The sequence below is a fragment of the Bubalus kerabau genome, chromosome 18, assembly GCF_029407905.1.
Source record: "Bubalus kerabau isolate K-KA32 ecotype Philippines breed swamp buffalo chromosome 18, PCC_UOA_SB_1v2, whole genome shotgun sequence".
Taxonomy (NCBI): domain Eukaryota; kingdom Metazoa; phylum Chordata; class Mammalia; order Artiodactyla; family Bovidae; genus Bubalus; species Bubalus kerabau.
In genome coordinates, this window is record NC_073641.1 from 28,162,628 (window position 1) to 28,184,266 (window position 21,639).

Genomic DNA, 21,639 nt, shown 5'->3' on the forward strand with positions numbered 1-21,639 from the left:
CAGTCAGACGGTGCACGCTTTTTGGAGCTGCTCAGTCCAGAAGCTGTTTCTTAAGAACGTCTGGTCACGGGGCATCTGCACTGAGTAACGTGCCCAGCTGCTTTCTGCTCTCAGTTGACCAAGTGTGCACGATCTGATTAACCCAGATGTTAAAACACTGATCCCAGAGAGAGAAGAAACCATCTGTGGAATTTACCCCTGGATGGACCTCTCAGTTGCTTTGATCTGATGTCCTGAGAACCCCAGAAGCCAAGGTTGGCAGTCTCAGCTTTCCGCTGCTCAGCAGCCTGTGAAATGTTTACGGTAGGGGTTGGGTCTCAACAGTTTAGGACCGGATCTTCATTGTCAGAGCTGAGCTGAGACCCCAGGACTGGGGAAGTGGAGGAAGGACTGATTTACCCTGACTGAACAGCTGCAGAATTCATTTGAAAAAAAATCCTTAAGTCACTTAACATTTTGGGATGAAGGAGAGGCGGGGAGAATTTGAAAGGTGGGAACTGCCTCTTAAAAGGACCAGTGAATCGAAAAAAACCCACCAAAGTTTTGAGAGTTAAGATGGCTTGGAGGGCAGAGGGCACAAATCTTCCCCATTGGCCTTCCTATGTTATTGGGTAAGGCATTGGAAGGGAAACTTAACCACCCTAAAATGTAAGACTGGGATGAAGGGGTGTAATATGACTTTGGCACAGATCTTGATACCCAAATCTCAATTAACTTCTTCAAAGGTTGTCTGGGGGGAACACAAAGGTCCCCTCCAAAACTCTAGTGCAAATTAGAACAGTTTTTTTTTTTTTTTTGGTGGCATCTCCTCTCCCTTGCCCTTTCTGTACCTCCTTCTTTTGCCACCTTCTATCATACTGAGTGCCCTCCCAAAGTTCCTGAGACTGCCTTCTTCTTCCAGAACTCAAGAACTTTACATTGAACAAAGAACTGATTACACTAAAGTGAGTATGGCTTTTGTCTCCAACAGACATGGATCTTTTTAAAAGGTGCTTGTTAAGCTTGAAGAATTCTTAACTAGTAGTGTGTGTGTGTGTGTGTGTGAGAGAGAGAGAGAGAGAGAGAGAGGTGGTGGGTAAAGAAGGAGGAAGAGATGCTTTGATATGCTCCTTGGTCACCTTTTTAAGTATAATCATTCCCCCTCTTGAAAATCTGCCAAGGATCAAAAACCACAGTGATAGGTACACAGGGTCCTTAATACATGTTAGGTTTTTAGTGAAGAGCTATCACTTCTTGAATATTCACCAGGTACTTCCTATGCTTTTTCCAGTTCTTACCTATAAGGTAAATATTTGTTATTCTCATACATAAATGAAGAAAATGAATTAGAGAGGTTAAGGGATGTATTCAAGGTCACATAACCAGTATTCAAATCCAAGCCTGCTTAATTCCACACTCATTCCACCAACACAAATCTAAATTTATGGACACTTGAAATCATCCCTTAAACTCCGAAGGTTATGTGTAGTTGTTTAGTCGCTCAGTCATGTCTGACTCTTTGGGACCCCATGGACTGCAGCACACCAGGCTTCCCTCTCATCCACTATCTCCTGGAGTTTGCTCAAATTTATGTTCATTAAGTCACTGATGCTATCTAACCATCTCATCCTCTCCTGTTATTTCCCCTTAATTCTCACCTTTATCAGTTAAACTAAGACTCACAGCTTAGAAGTCAACCTGGGGCATTGAAAGGAAGATTCCTTCCTTGCTCTTTTATTACTAAAACAAAAAAGTCCTTATATTCTTTTCAACATAATTTTCCTTCTGCTCGGCCTTGGTCACCATTGTAATTCTTGAGAAAGATCAAATATCCTACCTTAGAAAAATAAATATGTATTTCTACATTGCAAATTAATGGTAAACCTCTGTTGACTGTTGATTCTGTGATTCTTCTTTTTTTTTTAAATTATGAGACACACTGCTTTGGGTTGTCTTTTAAAATATAAATGTGCTTCAGAGATTGAACATACTACAAAACTTTCACAGAAATGTTTTTTGATCTGAAATGTCCATAACAGAATTATTTTTTTAGTAATTTGAGCTTGTTGTTGAATGGTCAGATGTTTTTCTCCCAGATTTTGTGTTTTAACTTAGTCTTTCTAGGTCAGTCATCACAGTTCTGAGTTATTTGGGGGTTCTCATTCTCTGTTAAAATCCAAATTCCATGAAATTCAAGGCTTCCAAGACATGACTTTACAAATTTTATTTCCCTGTATCCCCTTCAGCCCCCTAAATTCCTCAGTGGGAGCAGTCTTTGTTCCCTGTACATCCTGGCAACTTTCTACTTTGCTGCCTTAGCTCTTATCTTTTTAAAATGTCACTTTCTCTCACCCCTACTTCCATAAATCCATTTACGCTTACTTATCATTGAGCTTAAATGTTACCTTCAAGTTGAAACCATGCATGCTATTAGTTGGGTACATTTCTTTCTTACTGAAATCTGGATGGGTTCATCCTTGCATCCCTCCACTGTCCCATGAAAAGTCCCCTTGCACCTAGTAGGCACTCATATATGGATGATGAGCTGAGTGGATCAGATAAAAAATGTAGCAACTATATTTAACATTATTACAGATACTTCTTAAGACATTGATGTTATTAACTATAGCTCACCTGGTTTGCAAAGTAATTCCCTTTATTTTCAGACTTCTACGGTTACAGTAGTTATATAACATATAGCAGTATAGAGTATTTTCAGTCTTTAAGCAAAATCATGAGGGAAAAAACCAAAATTTAACTGTTGCTTTAAATCCTAATTTTATACTTATTTATTGGCTCTTTGAAGATAGAAATCTTTGTATCAGTAACTTTAATTATATCTATTTTCCTGTAAACTTTTATTTATATTAATCTCTCCAGAAAAAAGAGAAGTCAGTGTTGTTGCTTCCAAAAGCTTTCAATTTGTTGTTTTTGATATACTTCCAGTGTCTCAGTTGGGCTAGAAGTCAAATATCCTGGATTGTAATTCTTACACTGTCAATTGTTTTTACTATAATTTCTGGCACCACTTAATCTCTTTGAAACTGAAGTTCTTTTACTTAGGAATTGAGGAAATTGAATTCAGTAATCAAAATTGTTTTAATTGTAAAACCTATTCTGCAATGGTATTTTTAAAAAATTAAAACACTACCCATAATCTCACCTTGACACATTTATTTTCAGTTTTGAATCTGATTCTTCTAAGGCCGATTTTAGTGGTAAAAGACCAATACTAATTTGAATGTTTACATGTCAAGACTTAGCAGACCTGAGTTATGGTCTTTTCTAGCTCAATTTTAGCAACTTTAGTTAAGTTCCCAACCTCTATAAACCTAAAATTTTTCACTGTAAATTATAAATAAGATTGTCTGCCTCTTTCATTCACTATCCCTTAGAAGGTTTTAATGAGATTATGATACTTTGAAAATTGTGAAACTGGCTTCCCTGGTGGCTCAGAGGGTAAAGTGTCTGCCTGCAATGCAGGAGACCTGGGTTCGATCCCTGGGTCAGGAAGATCCCCTGGAGAAAGAGATGGCAACCCACTCCAGTATTCTTGCCTGGAGAATCCCATGGACGGAGGAGCCTGGTGGGCTACAGTCCACCGGGTGGCAAAGAGTTGGACACGACTGAGCGACTTCACTTTCACTTTCATAGACATGTAAGGTATTGTTGTAAATCTCTAAGAATACCTGGCTTGAAATTAGAGATTTGGATCAGACAAAGCAAGGAGCAGGGGCTCACTTTAACATGATCACAATTATTCAGCCTTGAAAAATAACAGGTTCAGTAGAGTTGAATGATAGATGATCTGTTGGGTGCATTTATGTATACTACTTACTACCTCCTTTCCAGGGAGACCTTAGGTTACTCCTACTGCATGAGCTGGCTCATGTACCTCATGATGAACTGATTACAATCCTTCCTATTATAATAATAACATTAGAAATGATTTGTGTGATAGCAGCAGGGCTAATGGGCTGCCTTGTTTGAAGATCCTGTACTTAGCACTGCTGCTGCTGCTGCTAAGTGGCTTCAGCCGTGTCCGACTCTGTGCGACCCCATAGACGGCAGCCCACCAGGCTCCGCCGTCCCTGGGATTCTCCAGGCAAGAACACTGGAGTGGGTGTACCTAATACAGTGACCTTTAAATAGTAGAGGCTGTATACATTTTCTTGTATCCATCTTAGATTTTTTGCAAAGCTTACTTTCCAACAACACAAAACTAATATTTTCCTTTTTCTGCTTTGGGGGCTTTTCCCATTATTACTTTTTTGCTTGTCTATTACTTCTTTCAGACTCTGAGCTTCTTAAGGGAAGACACTACTTTTTATTGTGTTCCTTTGTATCGCTTTTCATGTGTCCCTGGAACCCAGCACAACTGGTACATTATCATAATTATATGAAAGAATGAGTGGTTATTAGCGCTACTTTAACTCAGAGTTTTTAACTTGTCTATCATTGACATCTTAAAATTATGAAATCACATTCTGTTTTATAATGTTACTAATAATTTGAAAGGAAGATTTCTCTTAAGATAAATTTTTGTAAACCTATTTCATTTTTTTAAGCTATCTATGCATGGATAAGAAAATGATTAATTTTAAATGTATCTTAGTGAGATAAAGGTCTTAAAATGTTTTAAAATATTGTATGATGACAATTGGTGTTATTACACTTGGTTTGGAAAATGATCTTTACAGAATAAACAACCAGCACTCTTATTATAAATTTCTAGTGATGATTGCAACAGTTATTTAAGAGAGAATGTGCTAAGCTTAGATTGTACAAAGATGTCTATGTGACGTCCATAAGCAAAGTTAGTGGTTGACTGGGAGGATTATTCAGCTAATTCAAGTAAAATGGTAAAAGTGAAAAGGGGAAAGTGTTTTGTTTTGCTTTAAGGAACTTGCTGTACTCACTATCTAAATTTCCTGTGATTAAAAATACTTACTTGCAATTGTCACAAAACAATATAAAGCCTCCTACTAAATAAATAATCTTATCAACAAAAGTGTGTGGGAGGGTATATTCCTATTTGTATGAATCTCTATATAATATAGGATTATTTTATTAAAATATTACAATAAAATATGTAATTTTAGGAACTGGTCAATACCTTTGAATTTTCAAACTGTAGTACTTGGCAAACTAAAAGTATATAGTTAAAAAGAAAATTTTGAAAAGCATATTTGTAAGTTGTATTAAGAGTATAGGATTTATAATAAAATATGCAGACCATTCATCTTAATCATTTGAGATTCTAATATGATTGATTTAGGTATCCTATTCAAATTTAAGAATTTTCATTTATTTCAGCAGATCTCAGATAGTTCATACCAAAAAATAAGTCTTCACTGCTTTTACTATCTGAATTATAATGATTTTTCAAAGATTTCTCACTTATTTTGTTTATAGAGCTCTACTATTTTTATAAAGCAATATTAATGTTTTTGCACATAAAGTGAATTCTTAATTCCAACCAGTGCATATATTTTAATTGCCTTTTAAGATTTAGTTGACTTTTAAATTTTCCTTTTAAGTTAGAAAAGACATTTGATAAAAAATTAGGTCCTGTCAAATATACTTGGTCCTGGTACTAACCACTGATATGAAAGAATATTAGAGATATTAAAGCCTGCCAAAACTAGAGTTATCGATCCTGTGACCTGGAACATTTTTGAATTATTTCATTGTCACTTTTCTCCCTAAGCTTCCTCTTAAAGGTAGAGTATTCAGAGGAAGCTCTGTTATTGGGATCTGGTGAGGTTGCTGGTGTCAGAGAAGCGATTATTCTTAGAATCAAACTTGGCCCTGGAAGAGAACTAAAAGGAGGACAATGTTCATATCTTTGTATCTAGGCGTGTGTTTGGAATCTTATGATGCAGTTTTTAAAAATGTGATAGAAAATTGCATGTAGATATACTGCATGTTATTATAATTTTCAGATGTATATATTTCAGCATTTTAACATCACTTGAAACTAGGAGAATTGATGCTTTTGAACTGTGGTATTGGAGAAGACTCTTGAGAGTCCCTTGGACTGCAAGGAGATCCAACCAGTCCATTCTGAAGGAGATCAGCCCTGGGATTTCTTTGGAAGGAACGATGCTAAAGCTGAAACTCCAGTACTTTGGCCACCTCATGCGAAGAGTTGACTCATTGGAAAAGACTCTGATGCTGGGAGGGATTGGGGGCAGGAGGAGAAGGGGACGACAGAGGATGAGGTGGCTGGATGGCATCACTGACTCGATGGACATGAGTGTGGGTGAACTCCGGGAGTTGGTGATGGACAGGGAGGCCTGGTGTGCTGCGATTCATGGGGTCGCAAAGAGTTGGACACGACTGAGCGACTGAACTGAACTGAACTGACCTGAAACTAGGAGGCATCTGTAGGTTCAGCAATTATAATTGGATTGGCAGTACTTTTCTTTCTTAACAGTACCTAACATACTGGTGCATCAGTCACTTAATGGTGATTTCCATTCAACTAGATATAAATATGGATAGATAGAAATAGATAGACTATTCCTGATATAACTAAAAGAGATAACTTGACTCCTTTATTATTTTATGAGTTTGTTTGTAGTCTGTTCTTTTGTGACTCATTCAATAGCAAATTTTCAAGTACCTATTATTCATAGATGGTAGGGATAATAAACAAAGACCCTATTCTCAACAGAACATACACTAATCTGGGAAAACAGACAACTTGATGTTTAATTTTAATATGCTGTGTATTATAGAAGCAAAGGTGCTAGAGTCATACACGTATCTGGGGGAGGGGGGTTCAGTCTACTCCAGTGGCTTCATTTCCATAAATGACATTCACATGGGGACTTGAGGATCTGTAGCACTGTAACGGAGAAGGCAATGGCACCCAACTCCAGTACTCTTGCCTGGAGAATCCCAGGGACGGCAGAGCCTGGTGGGTTGCCGTCTATAGGGTCACACAGAGTCGGACACGACTGAAGTGACTTAGCAGCAGCAGCACTGTAACAGCTTATGCAAAGACCTGGAGATTTCAGAGGAACTGGCACAATGGAGGAGCTGAAAGAAGCTCAATAATCATAAAGACAGGAATATATTCAGCTCATTTACATCTGTGATACTCTACTGTACTTGCTTTGAGAGCAAATACAGTTCTCCAGTCAGGGACCACTTGGAATTGGCAGTGTATTCTGACTTTAGCATTGTGACAACGATTCCAAATATGTTTCATCTCAATTTCTTAACAAAAATTCAAATACACTATATTGTATTTCATATAACAGAAGAGCAGTGTAGGTAAAGAATAGCATTTTGATGCCTAGTTTTCGGAATATATTTAAAACATGAGCTCCTTTATTTTATAAATTAGTTAAGGGGCATATTAAAATTCAGCAAGTTTTACATCTAATGGGATGTTTGTTAGGTTGAGGTGTTGGAACCCAGGCAGAGGAGCCTCCATCTAAGGAAGTAAGATCAACAGTTACACGTTGTGGCCCTCGAGCTCATGCATCAAAATAACAGCATGAGAGCAGGGAAGAAAAGTAGGCAAACTAGTTTGGCATGTATATTTTATTGCTACCATTACTGCCCATTTATTAAACAAATGAACAAGAGTCCTCTGAATTTATTGCTGACTTTACAGGCTTCATAATGACTTAAATATTTTCGCTGTTTTCAGCAGCTCCTGACAATCCACTGTATGTCATTGGAGGTCATTTCTTTGTTATAAGTAAGTGGCTGACTTCCTTCCATATCCAGCCATGAGCTCACTGGACTTCTTTTAAAATAGGAAATCTTGCCTGTGAAAAAAGTCATAAAAGAAGACTTCTGCTTGTAGTCTAGCTGAAATGTTTCTAGGGAGGAGAGATACACAACTCAATTAGGGATAATTCTGTATTTGTATTTTTAATAACCGGAGATTATAATTTTTTGAGTTATAATTTGAGTTATTTTGAGTTATAATGAGTCTTATTTGAGTTATAATTAATGTAGTAAGGGACATCATCTAATTTCACTATATACCTAAAAGTCATAGAAAACAGACCCATTTCATCGTTAATCAGATCCTTATCAAAGTCTTTTAGACAATTAGACTTGGATTTAACATTTAGAGGGTTGAGCAAGAGGGAAATGGATTTATATTTAGACAGACAATTGTTGTTATTCAGTCCCAAAGTCATGTCCGACTCTGTGACTCCATGGACTGCAGCACGCCAGGCTCCCCTGTCGTTCACTATCTCCTCGAGTTTGCTCAGATTCATGGGCACTGAGTTGGTGATGCTATCTAACCATCTCATCCTCTGTCGCCCCCTTCTCCTTTTGCCTTCATTATTTCCCAGCATCATGGTCTATTTCCAAAATGGTACATTATTTCGAGAACATGAGAGATCTGAATAGAGTATAGGGTTTGCCATTTATTAACTGTGTGACTTTAGTCAAGTTAGTCTCTCAGTTTCTTCATCTGTAAAATATGAATAATAGTTCCAGAATTTCCCCTTTTTGAGACTAAAATGTAATATGTGCAAAATTCTTGGCACAGGGCCTCATATCTAATACATTCTCAAAAAATATGTGCCTTTCAGCAATAAGTTGTGCTAGTTCTTCTCTGTTATTGTCTTGATCTTTGTCCCCTGGGAGTTTGAATTTTGCCATTTGCACATGACCAGTGGGAGAGCTGGGCAAGCCATTAGGGGGTAGGAGGAAAAGGCAGGGTGTTCGTTTCCCCTGTTTTCTCCCTGCTAGGCTTCAGCTTTGGCACTAGCTGCATTCTGCTTCTTACGGCCACAGCTCCTGTCCAGTGGTCCCCCTCCCATAGCCAGAGTTCACAGCTGACGTTGCTACCCCGTCAGGCCTAGGAACTGCAGTGGCTTTTCATCTCATGTTGCTTCAGGTGCTTTCTTCCTACTTGTTCCTGCTTGTTCTACGTGCTCCATCAACTTTTGTCAATTCCTTTCTATGTTTCTGCAAACAGTCCCTTGACTTAAGTCAGTTTTCTTCAGCTAAATCCTTTATATGTGCCACTAGTTCTTTTGCTGGGACTTGGACATATTTAAAGTAACGATAAAGACTGTAGACATAGAGAAGGGCATCTTTCCTGATGAATCATGTTTAAATGTTGAGAAAAGTTAATACAAGATAGTCCTAAATATAATGGGAAGTTTACTGAGATGGTTTATTAGAGAGATGGTTGTTGTGATGTAAACCCAGCTTTGAAGACTGGAGAGTTTGTTTAGAGGGCAGTGGGTAGTAAGAAAGAAGGGAGGAATGCTTTTCTGGATGCATAAAATAGTATCATATGCACGGTAGCAAAATAAGCATGAGGACTAATGGGGGAAATAAGGAAATGTGACTCGCTGTCATGACTGACAGTTTATCTTCAGAGGTTTTGGTAGGCAGATAATGGTCTTTCATATATCTTCATTTCCTAATCCCTGGAACTTGCAAATGTATCACTATATATGGCAAAAAGGATTTGGTATGTATGATTAAATTAAGAATCTTGAGCTGGGGAGATTATCCTGGATTATTCAGGGGAGCCCAGCATAATTAGCATTTTTTATATGAGGAAGGAAATAGGGTCAGCATCAGAGATGGAGATGTGATGAAGAAGCAGTCACAGGAAAGATCTGAAGATGCTACTTTACTGGCTTTGAAGATGGAGGATGGAGCTACAAGCCAAGGAATGCAGATTGCCTTTATAATCTGGAAAAGGCAAGGAAATGGATTCTCCCCTAAAACCTCCAGAAAAAAGGCAGCCCTGCCAACATCTTGATTTTAGCCCAGTGAGACTTCTGACCCATAGAGCTATGAGTGGTAAATTTGTTTTGTTTTAAGCCAGTAAATCTGGGGCAATTTGTCATGACAGCAATAAGAAACTGCTAAGAGGCACAGTAGGCAACAGAGGGTACTGGATTAGGGCAGCCCCGAAAGGTTGGTGGAGAATCGTGGATTTTATCTTATGGATAACATAGAGCCACCAAAGGTTTTTGGCTAAAGACTAAGGTATGATAAAAAACTATGTATTAGGAAGATTAATTAGAGGTTAAGTTCGGACTGAAGACAAGAGGATGAGTTCTACAGTGCTGTGCATGGGTGGGTATGGTGATAAGACCCCAGATTATGGACTCCATGGATTGATGAGAAGTTTGTAAGGAAGCTGACGACATGATGACTGACAGGATAACCAACAAAGGAAAAGAAGACATCAAATTTTAGATCCTTCTGTTATGCTGTGACATGGGCATAAATATAACACATAAGAAGGCTTCCCAGTTGGCTCAGTGGTGAACAATCTGCCTGCCAATGCAGGAGACCCAGGTTCTGTCACTGGGTCAGAAGATCCCCTGAAGGAAATGGCAACCCACTCTAGTGTTCCTGCCTGGGCAATTCCATGGGCAGAGGAGCCTGGTGGGCTTACAGTCCGTAGGGTCACAAAGAGTTGGATGCTACTGAAGTGACTTAGCACATATGCATGCATTATCTCCAACAGTTGCAAAAAACTAACAGTATACAACTTACGGCTGTTTTATGCATAAGGAAATAAAGTAGTTGAATATATATATATATACACACACACACATATATGAAATTGTAATTTGTTTACTTCAATTTTTTTTGCATTTCATTCTTTTCAGAGGATTTGCAAACCTCGTTTGATTATTTCTACATTGAAAGTCGCTCAGTTGTGTCTATCTCTTTGTGACCCCAGGGACTGTACTTGCCAGGGTCCTCTGTCCATGGAATTCTCCAGATTGAACCCAGGTCTCCCCCATTGCAGATGGATTCTTTATTGTCTGAGCCACCAGGGAAATCCAGGAATACTGGAGTGGGTACCCTATCCCTTCTCCAGGGGAACTTTCAGACCCAGGAATTGAACAGGGGTCTCCTGCGTTGCAGGCAGATTCTTTACCAAATGAGCTACCAGGGAAACCCATTTCTAAATTAGTGACTGCTTATTCAGTAAAATGAGAAAGGTACAACCTGAATACTTAGTAAAACATTCAAATTTTGCACAACAACAACAACAAGATGCAAACAGCCTCCAAAAAAATTGAGTTGGAGAGGAATCATAGGTCAAATGGGCTTCCCTGGTGGCGCTAGTGGTAAAGAACCCACCCACCAATGCAGGAGACAGTGAGACTTGGGTTGGATCCCTGGGTCGGGAAGATCCCCTGGAGGAGAGTATGGTAACCCACTCCAGTATTCTTGGAAAATCCCATGGACAGAGGAGCCTGGCAGGCTACAGTCCATAGCGTTGGCTAGAATTGGACATGATTTAACATGTATGCACACATAGCTCAAACACGTGTAAAGGATAGTGACGGTGGCTTACACAGTCAGCTATTCACTGACTGTAAAGCTGTTCAGAAATTGACACTATTTGGATTATTGGCCCTTTTCACACAAAGCTTCAGCCATCTGCCTTCTCTTTCTTTCACCCTTGCAACTTTTCCTGCTCAGTCAGTAACTGGTAGAAAAGATCTAACTATTGGTTAATGATTTGGAAAATCTTAGAAAATGCTTTGATTCAACCTCCCCCCCCCCCCAAATTGAGCACAAGCTTTCATCTCCACTGTGCTTAAGTCTCTCCCAAAAGATACCTATTTATGCACAAGTAACAATACTTTACTTTGTATTTTAAAAATTATTCTGCTAATTCTCAAAGTAAATGTTCACTACTTCCTCAATTTCAATATGTTCCTTTTCCTGGGTGCTAACACAGAAACATCATTTCAGCACAAGAGACAACTTTGCCTTGCATTCTTATCTTTCCTCCTCTGTAGCAGAAACTATCTTGAGTACATAACAGCAAGAAAATGAATAATGTCCACTCTTGAGCAACCTGAAAGTAGAAACTCTACACACAGACACGAAAAAGGAAAGTAGAAGCCATCAGCAAAGTCCTAAAATACCATGCATATTGTCAAAAACAACTTTAATTTGAAAAGTCACTTCCACCTTGTAAAGTTTTCAGCACCTCTCCCCCCATCATTGAGGCGGAGGGTTTTGAAACAACTTCAAAAGTAATTCACACCGAAAACCCAACGCAGAAAACTGCTTTCAGAGCTCCAACCTGCCCGGACTATCTGGAGCGCCCGAAAGTGGATCCGCGCTCCCTTCTCCACTCCGGGCCGAAGCTCTGAGCGCCTCCCTCCCGGAGTCCCGCGCTCAGGAGATGCTCGGAGAAAAGCAGGGTCACTCACCGGAGAGGAGCCAGCAGTAGGCGACAGCGACCCCTGGGCTGGCGCGGCGCCGGGGGTCCATGACTGGAGTGGGCGCAGCGCCCAGGGGACGCGCGGGATCGGAGGCGAGGACTCGGCGGAACCGCGCGCAGGACCCGCGTTGCTCGCCGCCGGGGGTCTCAGTCGCTGACCGGTCGGCCCCGGCGCCCGGGGAGCCGCGGGGCGATTTCCTGTGTTTTCCACCAGTGCCTCTAAGTTCGGTTCACGCTACTCGCCTCGCAGAATTGCCACATCGCCCCCCCTCTTCGTGCTCTGAAATCCCACTGGCAGCCTCCCAGGCTCTGTCTGAGACATGGACAAATAAAGCCAGCTTCGCGGGTCCTTGTTTAGGCTAAAGTCCACGAGCTGCGAAGCAAACCTTAAAGGGACATCTGCCTTTCATTGAGAGGGTGATCCAGCTCCCGGCGCCAACTCCCTAAGGTGGTAGGAACGCGGGCGAGGGCCGGACCTTGAGGGGGTGTCGTTAGCCCAGTGGCTCCGCCTTCGCACCCCTCGCTTCTCCCGAGGTCTGGGCACCCAGGCGCTTTCCAAGTGCCGGCGCTCCTCGGCCAGTAAGGGGAGGGGGGCGGCTTTCCTGAGGTCCGATTGCGCAGAAGAGATCAGTCGGTCTGTGAAAGTGAGCGAATTTGGTTGCCGCGCGCCTTTCCTGTGGGCACTTGAACTTCGCTGTCCAGCCCTTTTGCACTCAAAGTGGGTGGGGGCGTCTACCCCGACACGCCCCTCTGAGGGCTTGGCTTTCCATAATCAGGGTTTGCTTCCTTTCTGTTGATTCGTGGTCACAGGAAGGCTTTTCTTTGGGCAAACTGTGATAGCTAGAGGAAAGGAGAGCTAAGACTGGGAGAAAAAGGGAAAGAGAAAATGCAAGAGGGAATCTAGAGGGGAAGGAAGGGAGGAAAACAGTCTCGTTAGCAATGGAATGTGTGTGGGCTATTTAATCTCAATTAGGATGTTTGTACACTGAAAATTGAACCTAAGAAAGAATTTAGGGCACTGTTTTATTTCTTGTTGCTACAGACTTTAATAAATAAGAATGAATTAATTTGGGTGCCTATTATTTACTCCACTTAGGAGTTTGCAGTGCTTCTCTTGTCGAGTGTTACATCCTTTAAGTCAAGAGCCACATCTACATGGTAACTTCACCAAATACTTGCTGTATTTAAATCAGCTATGTTTTAATGGTTTTGGGAATTTCAAAGAAGGGGAAGTAATGGATGAGTAGACTTGTATTTACAGGTGTAGTGTGTGTGTGTGTGTGTGTGCGCGCACACACTCTCAGTGGCTCAGTCGTTTCTGACTCTGTGACCCCAAGGACTGTAACCCGACAAGTTCTTCTGTTCATGGAATTTTCCAGGCAAGAATACTGAAGTACATTGCCATTTCCTCCTCCAGAGGATCTTCTTGACCCAGGGATCAAACTCCCATCTCCTGCATTGGCAGGTGGATTCTTTACCACTGACCTACCTGGGAAGCTCCTTACAGGTGGTTCAGTTCAGTTCAGTTCAGTCGCTCAGTCATGTCCGACTCTTTGCAACCCCATGAATCACAGCATGCCAGGCCTCCCTGTCCATCACCAACTCCCGGGGTTCACTCAGACTCACGTCCATCGAGTCAGTGATGCCATCCAGATGTCTCATCCTCTGTCGTCCCCTTCTCCTCCTGCCTACAATCCTTCCCAGCATCAGAGTCTTTTCCAATGAGTCAACTCTTCGCATGAGGTGGCCAAAGTACTGGAGTTTCAGCTTTAGCATCATTCCTTCCAAAGAAATCCCAGGGCTGATCTTCAGGATGGACTGGTTGGATCTCCTTGCAGTCCAAGGGACTCTCAAGAGTCTTCTCCAACACCACAGTTCAAAAGCATCAATTCTTCGGTGCTCAGCCTTCTTCACAGTCCAACTCTCACATCCATACATGACCTCAGGAAAAACCATAGCCTTGACTAGATGGACCTTTGTTGCTGCTGCTGCTGCTAAGTCGCTTCAGTCGTGTCTCCATGTCCAACTCTGTGCGACCCCATAGACGGCAGCCCACCAGGCTTCCCCGTCCCTGGGATTCTCCATGCAAGAACACTGGAGTGGGTTGCCATTTCCTTCTCCAATGCATAAAAGTGAAAAAATAAAGTGAAGTCGCTCAGTCATGTCCGATTCCTAGCGACTCCATGGACTGCAGCCCACCAGGCCCCTCCGTCCATGGGATTTTCCAGGCAAGAGTACTGGAGAGGGTTGCCATTGCCTTCTCCGGACGGACCTTTGTAGAGGGGCTCAATTATATGCAACTCTACTGGACTGGATTCAATTTAACTACTAATTGAATATTTCTGTCTAGCAGGACTGGAGTTAGGCAGGACAAGAGTGCCACCCAAAGGAGGACTCATTGCCTGGAATACAGTACAGGTGACACAATACAGAGAATCCAAGGAAGGGCAGGGAGAAAGCCACAAGGATGATCCAGTAGACTGCCAAATAGAAGATCGCTAGGGTAAATGTTGGAGAAGATGAGATTTAAGAAGTTTAATGAAGATAAAAAATTGGGTGGGTAGAGGTGAGATGTTGATGTCCATCACATCTCAGAAAGGGACCTATCAGCCAAAGGATTCCTTTTCTAATTTATGAATGTGAAGTGATTCACTCCTTAGTATGTTTAAAAATCCTGTAAGTCTGTACAAAATTACATTTTGTTGGGCCATAGTTAAACCTACTAGGCAGTGCTTGGGCTCCTTTGCATGCAAGCCTGCTAAGTAGCTTCAGTCATGTCCAATTCTTTGCAACCCTATGGACTATAGCCTGCCAGACTCCTCTGTCTGTGGGATTCTCCAGGCAAGAATGCTGGAGTGGGTTGTCATGCGTTCTCCAGGGGATCTTCCAGACCCGGGGATCTTCCAGACCCAGGGATCAAACTCAACTCTCTTAAGTCTCCTGCATTGGTAGGCGGGTCCTTACCACTAGCACCACCTGGGAAGCTACTTTGCCTGCATTCAATGCTCTCAATATCACACTTTGACTTTCCAATCTCTCATTTTTGTTAACTTGATATTATCAACCTACTTCCTTCCTCTTTCTGGAAAAGTTCTGCCACAGAATGCCTTTCCTGTGTATATCTCACCTCTCTGTAGTTTCACCTGCATCTTATGCTTCTCATCATGACCCAAAGGGATTTGCACTATAATCGGTAAATTCTAGTTAATTGATTTCTGCTTAGACTTTAAGGCTTCCCTGTGGCTCAGACAGTAAAGAATCTGCCTGCAATGTGGGAGACCCAGGTTTGATCCCTGGGTTGGGAAGATCCCTGGAGAAGGGAATCGCAGCCCATTCCAGTATTCTTGCCTGGAGAATTCCATGGACAGAGGAGCCTGGTGGGCTACAGTTCATAGGGCCGCAAACCATTGGAGATGACTAAGCGACTGACACTTTCAGTTCCACTTAGATGTTAAAAAATCATAATGAATATTTTCCCAAAAATATTTTTCATAATTGCTCAGTTTTCAAAAACAGATAATAGTATATGTGGTCCATATAATCAAAGCTATGATTTTTCCAGTAGTCATGTACAGATGTGAGAGTTGGATCATAAAGAAGGCTGCGCTCCATAGAATTGATGCTTTCAAAGTGTGGGGCTGGAGAAGATTCTTGAGAGCCCCCTGGACTGCAAGAAGATCAAACCAGTCAATCCTAAAGGAAATCAACTCTGAATATTTATTGGAAGGACTGTTGCTGAAACTGAAGCTCCAATACTTTGGCCACCTGATGCAAAGAGCTGACTCATTGGAAAAGACCCTGATGCTGGGAAAGATTTAAGACAAAAGGAGAAGGGGGCAGCAAAGGATGGGATGGTTAGATTTTATCACCGACTCAATGGATGTGAATTTGAGCAAACTATGAGAGATAGTGGAGGATAGAGGAGCCTAGCGTGCTACAGTCCAAGAGGTTTCAAAGAGTCAGGCATGATTTAGTGATTGAACAGCAACAAAATATTTGTGTGTATGTGTGCATATAGGTATACAAACACATATATACACATGCATGTATGTGTATGGAATTGTAGAAAATTGCAATATATTCAATTATAAAAAAATGAAAAGAGAAATTCTAAAATTATAACTGAGCCTATAGTTACTGAGACCTTTACCTTTCTTTTGGGGGGAGGGTTGTTAATAAATACTTTGAATGTAAATATTTAAAAAATCTCCTCTAGGATTTACAGAATAATGGAGATAAACAGCACTACCAGTGCTGTGTTTTTTGAAGTTAATTTTCATATGTGTTATGAATCTTGTAGCTGTGTTTATCAGTCTTCTTCATGTCAGGTTAATGCAGATGCAGAGAGTGAGAAAACAGCTATTGCTGGAGACGTTAATTTAGAATAAGTATTATTTTCTAAATTTCAATACTTCTAAACAAAAATCGATGTCAGAAAAGCTACTTTCTTAACCAGTTTTATCCTAATAGAAAGACATGCCACTGAGTGAATTGAGGCTTAGAGAAGATAAAAGTAGTGGTCACAAACTAGTAATTATATGAGGTTACTTGATGGCTAATGTTAAATAAACTCTTCCCTGGGGACTCAGAAGGTAAAGAATCTGCCTACAATGCAGGAGACCTGGGTTTGATCTCTGGGTCAGGAAGATTCTCTGGAGAAGGGAATGGCTACCCACTCTAGTATTCTTGCCTAGAGAATTTCATGTAAAGAGGAGCCTGGCAGACTACAAATTCATGGGGTCACAAAGAATTAGACACACTGAGTGACTAACACTTTCACTTTTCTCAATGTTAAACTCTATACTTTATGTTGTATACTTTTCTATTTTAAGTGAGACAATCTGATCAGATCTCTTAGAGTTTGAAAATATTGGTGAAAATTAAAAATACACTACAAAGTTAGAGGCTGAACTGATTAAGAATTTGGAAAGTAGAGTCTGTGAAATGAAGCAAAAGTAATTGGGGTTGCCGACTAATACTCTCAAAAAAAGAAAGATACTTCATTTCAAAGTATTCTCCTTGGAGCTTATCTAACATATGGGTAAGAATACTGTAGGTTCTGGAGTTAAGACTGCATGGATTCAAGTCCTGGAATTACCATCTGGGAGCTGTATGACACAGGAAGAATTATTTGATTTCTCTAAGGCTCAGTTTTCTCAGAAGGAAAATGGGGATGAAAATATTGCTTATCCTTGAAGACTGTTGTGAAGATTAAATGAGACATGCCTACAAAGCATTTAGCACAATGCCTAGTTTTAAAGTAAATGTGTAATAGAAATAAATCATTCTTCTCAGTGATACAAGAATTAGTATTAGATAGACATTGGAAACATAGGTCAGGGCCTCTGTGTGGTGGGCCCTATAGGAAGTGATGTCATTAGATGGGCATCAGAAGGGAACTTTAGTGTTTGGCTAAAACATTACCATCAACTCCTATTATTGTTTCTAAAATCTTCACCTTTAGAACATTTACTTTTGGATGAGGAAATTATCTTGAAAATATAAAAATTGTAAAACCTGTAAAATGGGCATACATTAAGACATCAGAGCCCTTTATGGCATTAGCAAGGATTTGCTTTTCAAATTAGCTAGCTGTCAAAAAAATTTTTAACAAGAGAAGAAAAATTTCACTAAGGGGTTAGGAATAAAAGCGAGTCTAGAGTTCTGCTCCTGGTGTATGCCAGGGTTCTTTGGTAGTAAGATCATGGATTCTCAAGGCCACAACATAAAAAAGTTATCCCCCTCTGGGTATGAGGGTAGTGTCAATTTTACTCAATAATAAATAACTTTTAAAGTATTACATGTTAAAGTAACATTTTTATAGGAAAATTACAAAATAATGTGTTTCGAAAAGTTAGAGGTTTCAAATACATTTTAAAGTAGCTTCAAACATGCTTTCATTCTCCCTCTTTGAGGATTTAGGGGTAGGTGTTTGTTTTTATAAAGATTTCATGATGATTCAGATTTAAAAATTTTACTATGTATGTGTTTAGAATAATGCAGTCCAAAACAGAGATACTAATTGACGGGGCTAACCCGTATAGGCAGCTTAATCTAGTTCAATAAATTTTGAGTTCCTGCTATGTATCAGACTCCAGAGTTATGTTCTGCTGAGGCAAAAATGGGTAGAACAGTTGTTTTTCTATTGAAAATCTGCTGTCCATTAACTTCTTTCACTTGTAACTAGGAACAGAAAATAAGCAGTTTTGTCCTCAATTCTAACATTGGTATGTTTCATTTTAAGCTTGTTAAATTAAGCAGTTTTGTGAAATTATCATATTCATTGTTGCTACCTTGACTTAAGAACCCATGATACTTCTTCCATGACCAAAATAAAGTCATGTTTATGATGACAATGATGTGGGACTTGAACTTCACCACCAGCCAACCTTTTTTGGTCTTGTTATTGTGTAATGTTCTTGTGTGAATGTTTTTTCACTTAAAATAAAAAAAGGTGTTCCTCCCGCTCTATTTCCTGGATAAGTCTGTGCCAGAAACCTGGTCCAAAGACATTTGGGCAATGGGTACTTATGAAAAAAGATCTGACTTTAGAATCCTGGTAGGGACAGTTCTTAACACTGAGTAAACTTCTCTAAAACTTGGCAGAGTTCAACATGAGAGAGACAGTAAGACTACAGTGGAGGGAGTGAGGACCAGGGTGGTGCCCTGGCAAGAATATTTAATTTGTGGCACTCTCTGACTCAGTATAACCACCACTCATGAGCAGTAACATTTTAGCTATGTTGCTGGATCCCTGAATTTGAAATGTGAGTTGATTATATTTTAAGGTATTAGGCAATTCTAGAATTATTTGAACAACTTGATTTAATTATTTTCCTTTAACCAATTTCTAAAAAGTTAAATCAAGTAAATGGGCTCTAAAATCCCAGGATTGTAGCAAATAAATTATTAGTTAGTAGCCAAACTAAGAACATAGGTATTTCTTATAATAGGACTGGTCAGTAGATATCTATATCTATGCTGAAGTGTGTATGGTCAGTTGTGTCCAACTCTTGGATACTCCATGGACTATAGCCCGCCAGGCTCCTCTGTCCATGGAATTTTCCAGGCAAGAATACTGGAGTGGGTAACCATTCCCTTCTCCAGGGTATCTTCCTGACCCAGGGATCAAACCTGTGTCTCTTGCATCTCTTGCACTGGCAAGCAGATTCTTTACCACTGTGCCACCTGGGAAGCCCCATATATCTGTATCTATGTAAATACATTAAGAGAAAGAAAGTCTATTATTTTGCTCTAAAATAATAACCAGTAGATTATTTTACAAATTATGTGGCTATTTCTCATTTTTTACTAGACCATAATCTATTATCAAGATAGTCATTTTTATTACCTGCAGACATCTGCCCCCATGTAATTCATTCATTCAAACATTTATGAAATTACTTCTGTGCAGCAGCAAGTCTTTTAAGTCCTGCAGATTCAGAGATGTTGAAGTGCCTGGCCCTGTCCTCAAGAAAATTCACAAGTTGTCTAAATATATGCATAGAGTGATATTTCTATTGCATCTGATGAACCCTCGAATGGAAGGTATTTTCAACAGGAAGAAAAAGAGTTTCAAAGAGATGGTGGCACTGGAATTTAGCCTTGCAGGAAGTGGGCAGAAGTTTCATAGATGGAGAAAAGGAGATGGGCATTCTAGACACAGGCAACATGAAATGGATGAATACAATGAAATAGAAGTTAGGAAAGGCAAGTGAAGTTGTGACCAGATGTGAAAGAATCTTGGAAGGAGGCCAAGGAATTTGGATTTCTTGTAAGCAGAGAATATTTTCATGGTTCTGAGTGACCATTCAAACATGGTTTTTACTGTTTTTGTTTTCTTCTCTTATGCGTTTTCTAAGGTGGCTTGATGTGATCTAATTTTGAAATATATTAGAGCAGATGAAATATATTAAAGCCATGAAGCACACTGTGGAAATTTTTCCCCAGAATTTTTATGCAATGTCTTCTTTAAGGAAATTTATTTTTATATATTATCAATAAATACAGTTACATGCACTCCTAGGATAAAGGTGGAAGATTGGACATTGGTTGAACAAAACATGGAAAGCCAAGAATGTTTGGTATTTATTTTAAAGTTTGAAGTTGATGAAAAATGAAGCTACTTATCATGACGCCTAAAAGAGGTTTTAAACACTCCAATTGGCACCATATATTAGGAATTTAAGCATTAGGAAAGATATAATACCAGTATTGGCCATTTTATTTTGGTCCCAATGTAGACGGATGGAATGAAGGCAGCCATGAACTCCTAATCATTCAAGATTTTGTTCTCGGGGTGAGGACTGCTTTTAAAGGCCTGCACTGCAAGAGGAGATGTGGGACTTTTCATGAAAGAGCCATGAGCAGCTGATTGCTCTCCAGGAAAGGAAACTGTGAAGCCAAGAGGATGGAGCCTGAGATTGGGAGTTAAAAGCCACTGAAGTTGCCAGTGTAAAGCAAGAAGGAACAGCCAAGTGTGAGCAGGCAATGAAGACAGCCTCATTGTGGAGCAAGTTTGGAACCGGATGGCTAAGAAAATTTAAAACAAAGGCCATAAGTACCAGGATCTGCCCTGGCTTTTCTTTCATGTGTGCCCAAATGTGCTACAAAGGCACAGGCGAAGAGTTTAAAGTACCTACTATGGAGTTATGGCTAAGTATATCTGAGCCATAAAATGTAATAGGACAAGTAACTAATATTAAGTGTATTAGTAAAGGTAGTAAAGAAATGATAATGTTACTAAAACAATTATATCTGTATATTGCAGGAAAGAATTTCATAGTCACAGAAAAAGGTGTATAAAAAAGGAGATTATTTTTATGAGACTAAATTTCTCTCTCAAGCCCTCAAATACAGAGAAGTAATTCAATGTTTTCTTCTTTTGTTTTTTCCCTGGGAATGACTTTTTAAGATTTTTTAAAATTTAATGCTTGCAGAGGGGAAGAGAGAAATAGGAGAATATATGACCAACAGAATGGGCTTTCCTTTGCAGAAGAGCTACAGAAGGTTGTTCAACTCCTTGGATGAGAAAAGAGTTATAAAGGATATAAGAATGCAGAAAATTGGTGACTCCTGAAGTGGGAGAACTAGGCCTAGAATAACTACAAAGAATGTTAATCTCTTATGATCTTATAATTTATTTTTACAATAACCACTCTGCTAGGAATACAGAAGAATAAAATCTTTTGATATAAATTCAGTCTACCTAAAGTAACAGTATTTAGATTTTCCTTATCATTTCTATAATACTTAGTTTTGAGATTATTTTATTTTACTAGAAGTTAGGGAAAGTGAATCAGAATTTTCTACTTTGTGTTGATCAAAGTTAATTCTTCTGAGTAAAAGTCATATTTTTATTCCATGAAAATGTCTTAATGAAAAATTCATTTCATGTGAAGTGTGTATGTGTGCAACATTAAAACAAACAAGGGGGGAGAAGTATTTCTGGAGTTATA

The 21,639-nt window shown here is 39.7% G+C and overlaps 1 protein-coding gene across 1 annotated transcript in view; it reads right to left on the reverse strand.

Annotated features, from left to right (window-relative positions):
- ITGA1 (integrin subunit alpha 1) overlaps positions 1–12,890 on the reverse strand; it is a 172,425-nt gene extending 159,535 nt beyond the window's left edge. Inside the window, exon 1 of the mRNA XM_055554969.1 lies at positions 12,171–12,890. Within this exon, the coding sequence (XP_055410944.1) occupies positions 12,171–12,231 (61 nt within the window). The 5' untranslated portion in view covers positions 12,232–12,890. The remainder of the gene's footprint in view (positions 1–12,170) is intronic.
- Positions 12,891–21,639: the final 8,749 nt, after the last annotated feature.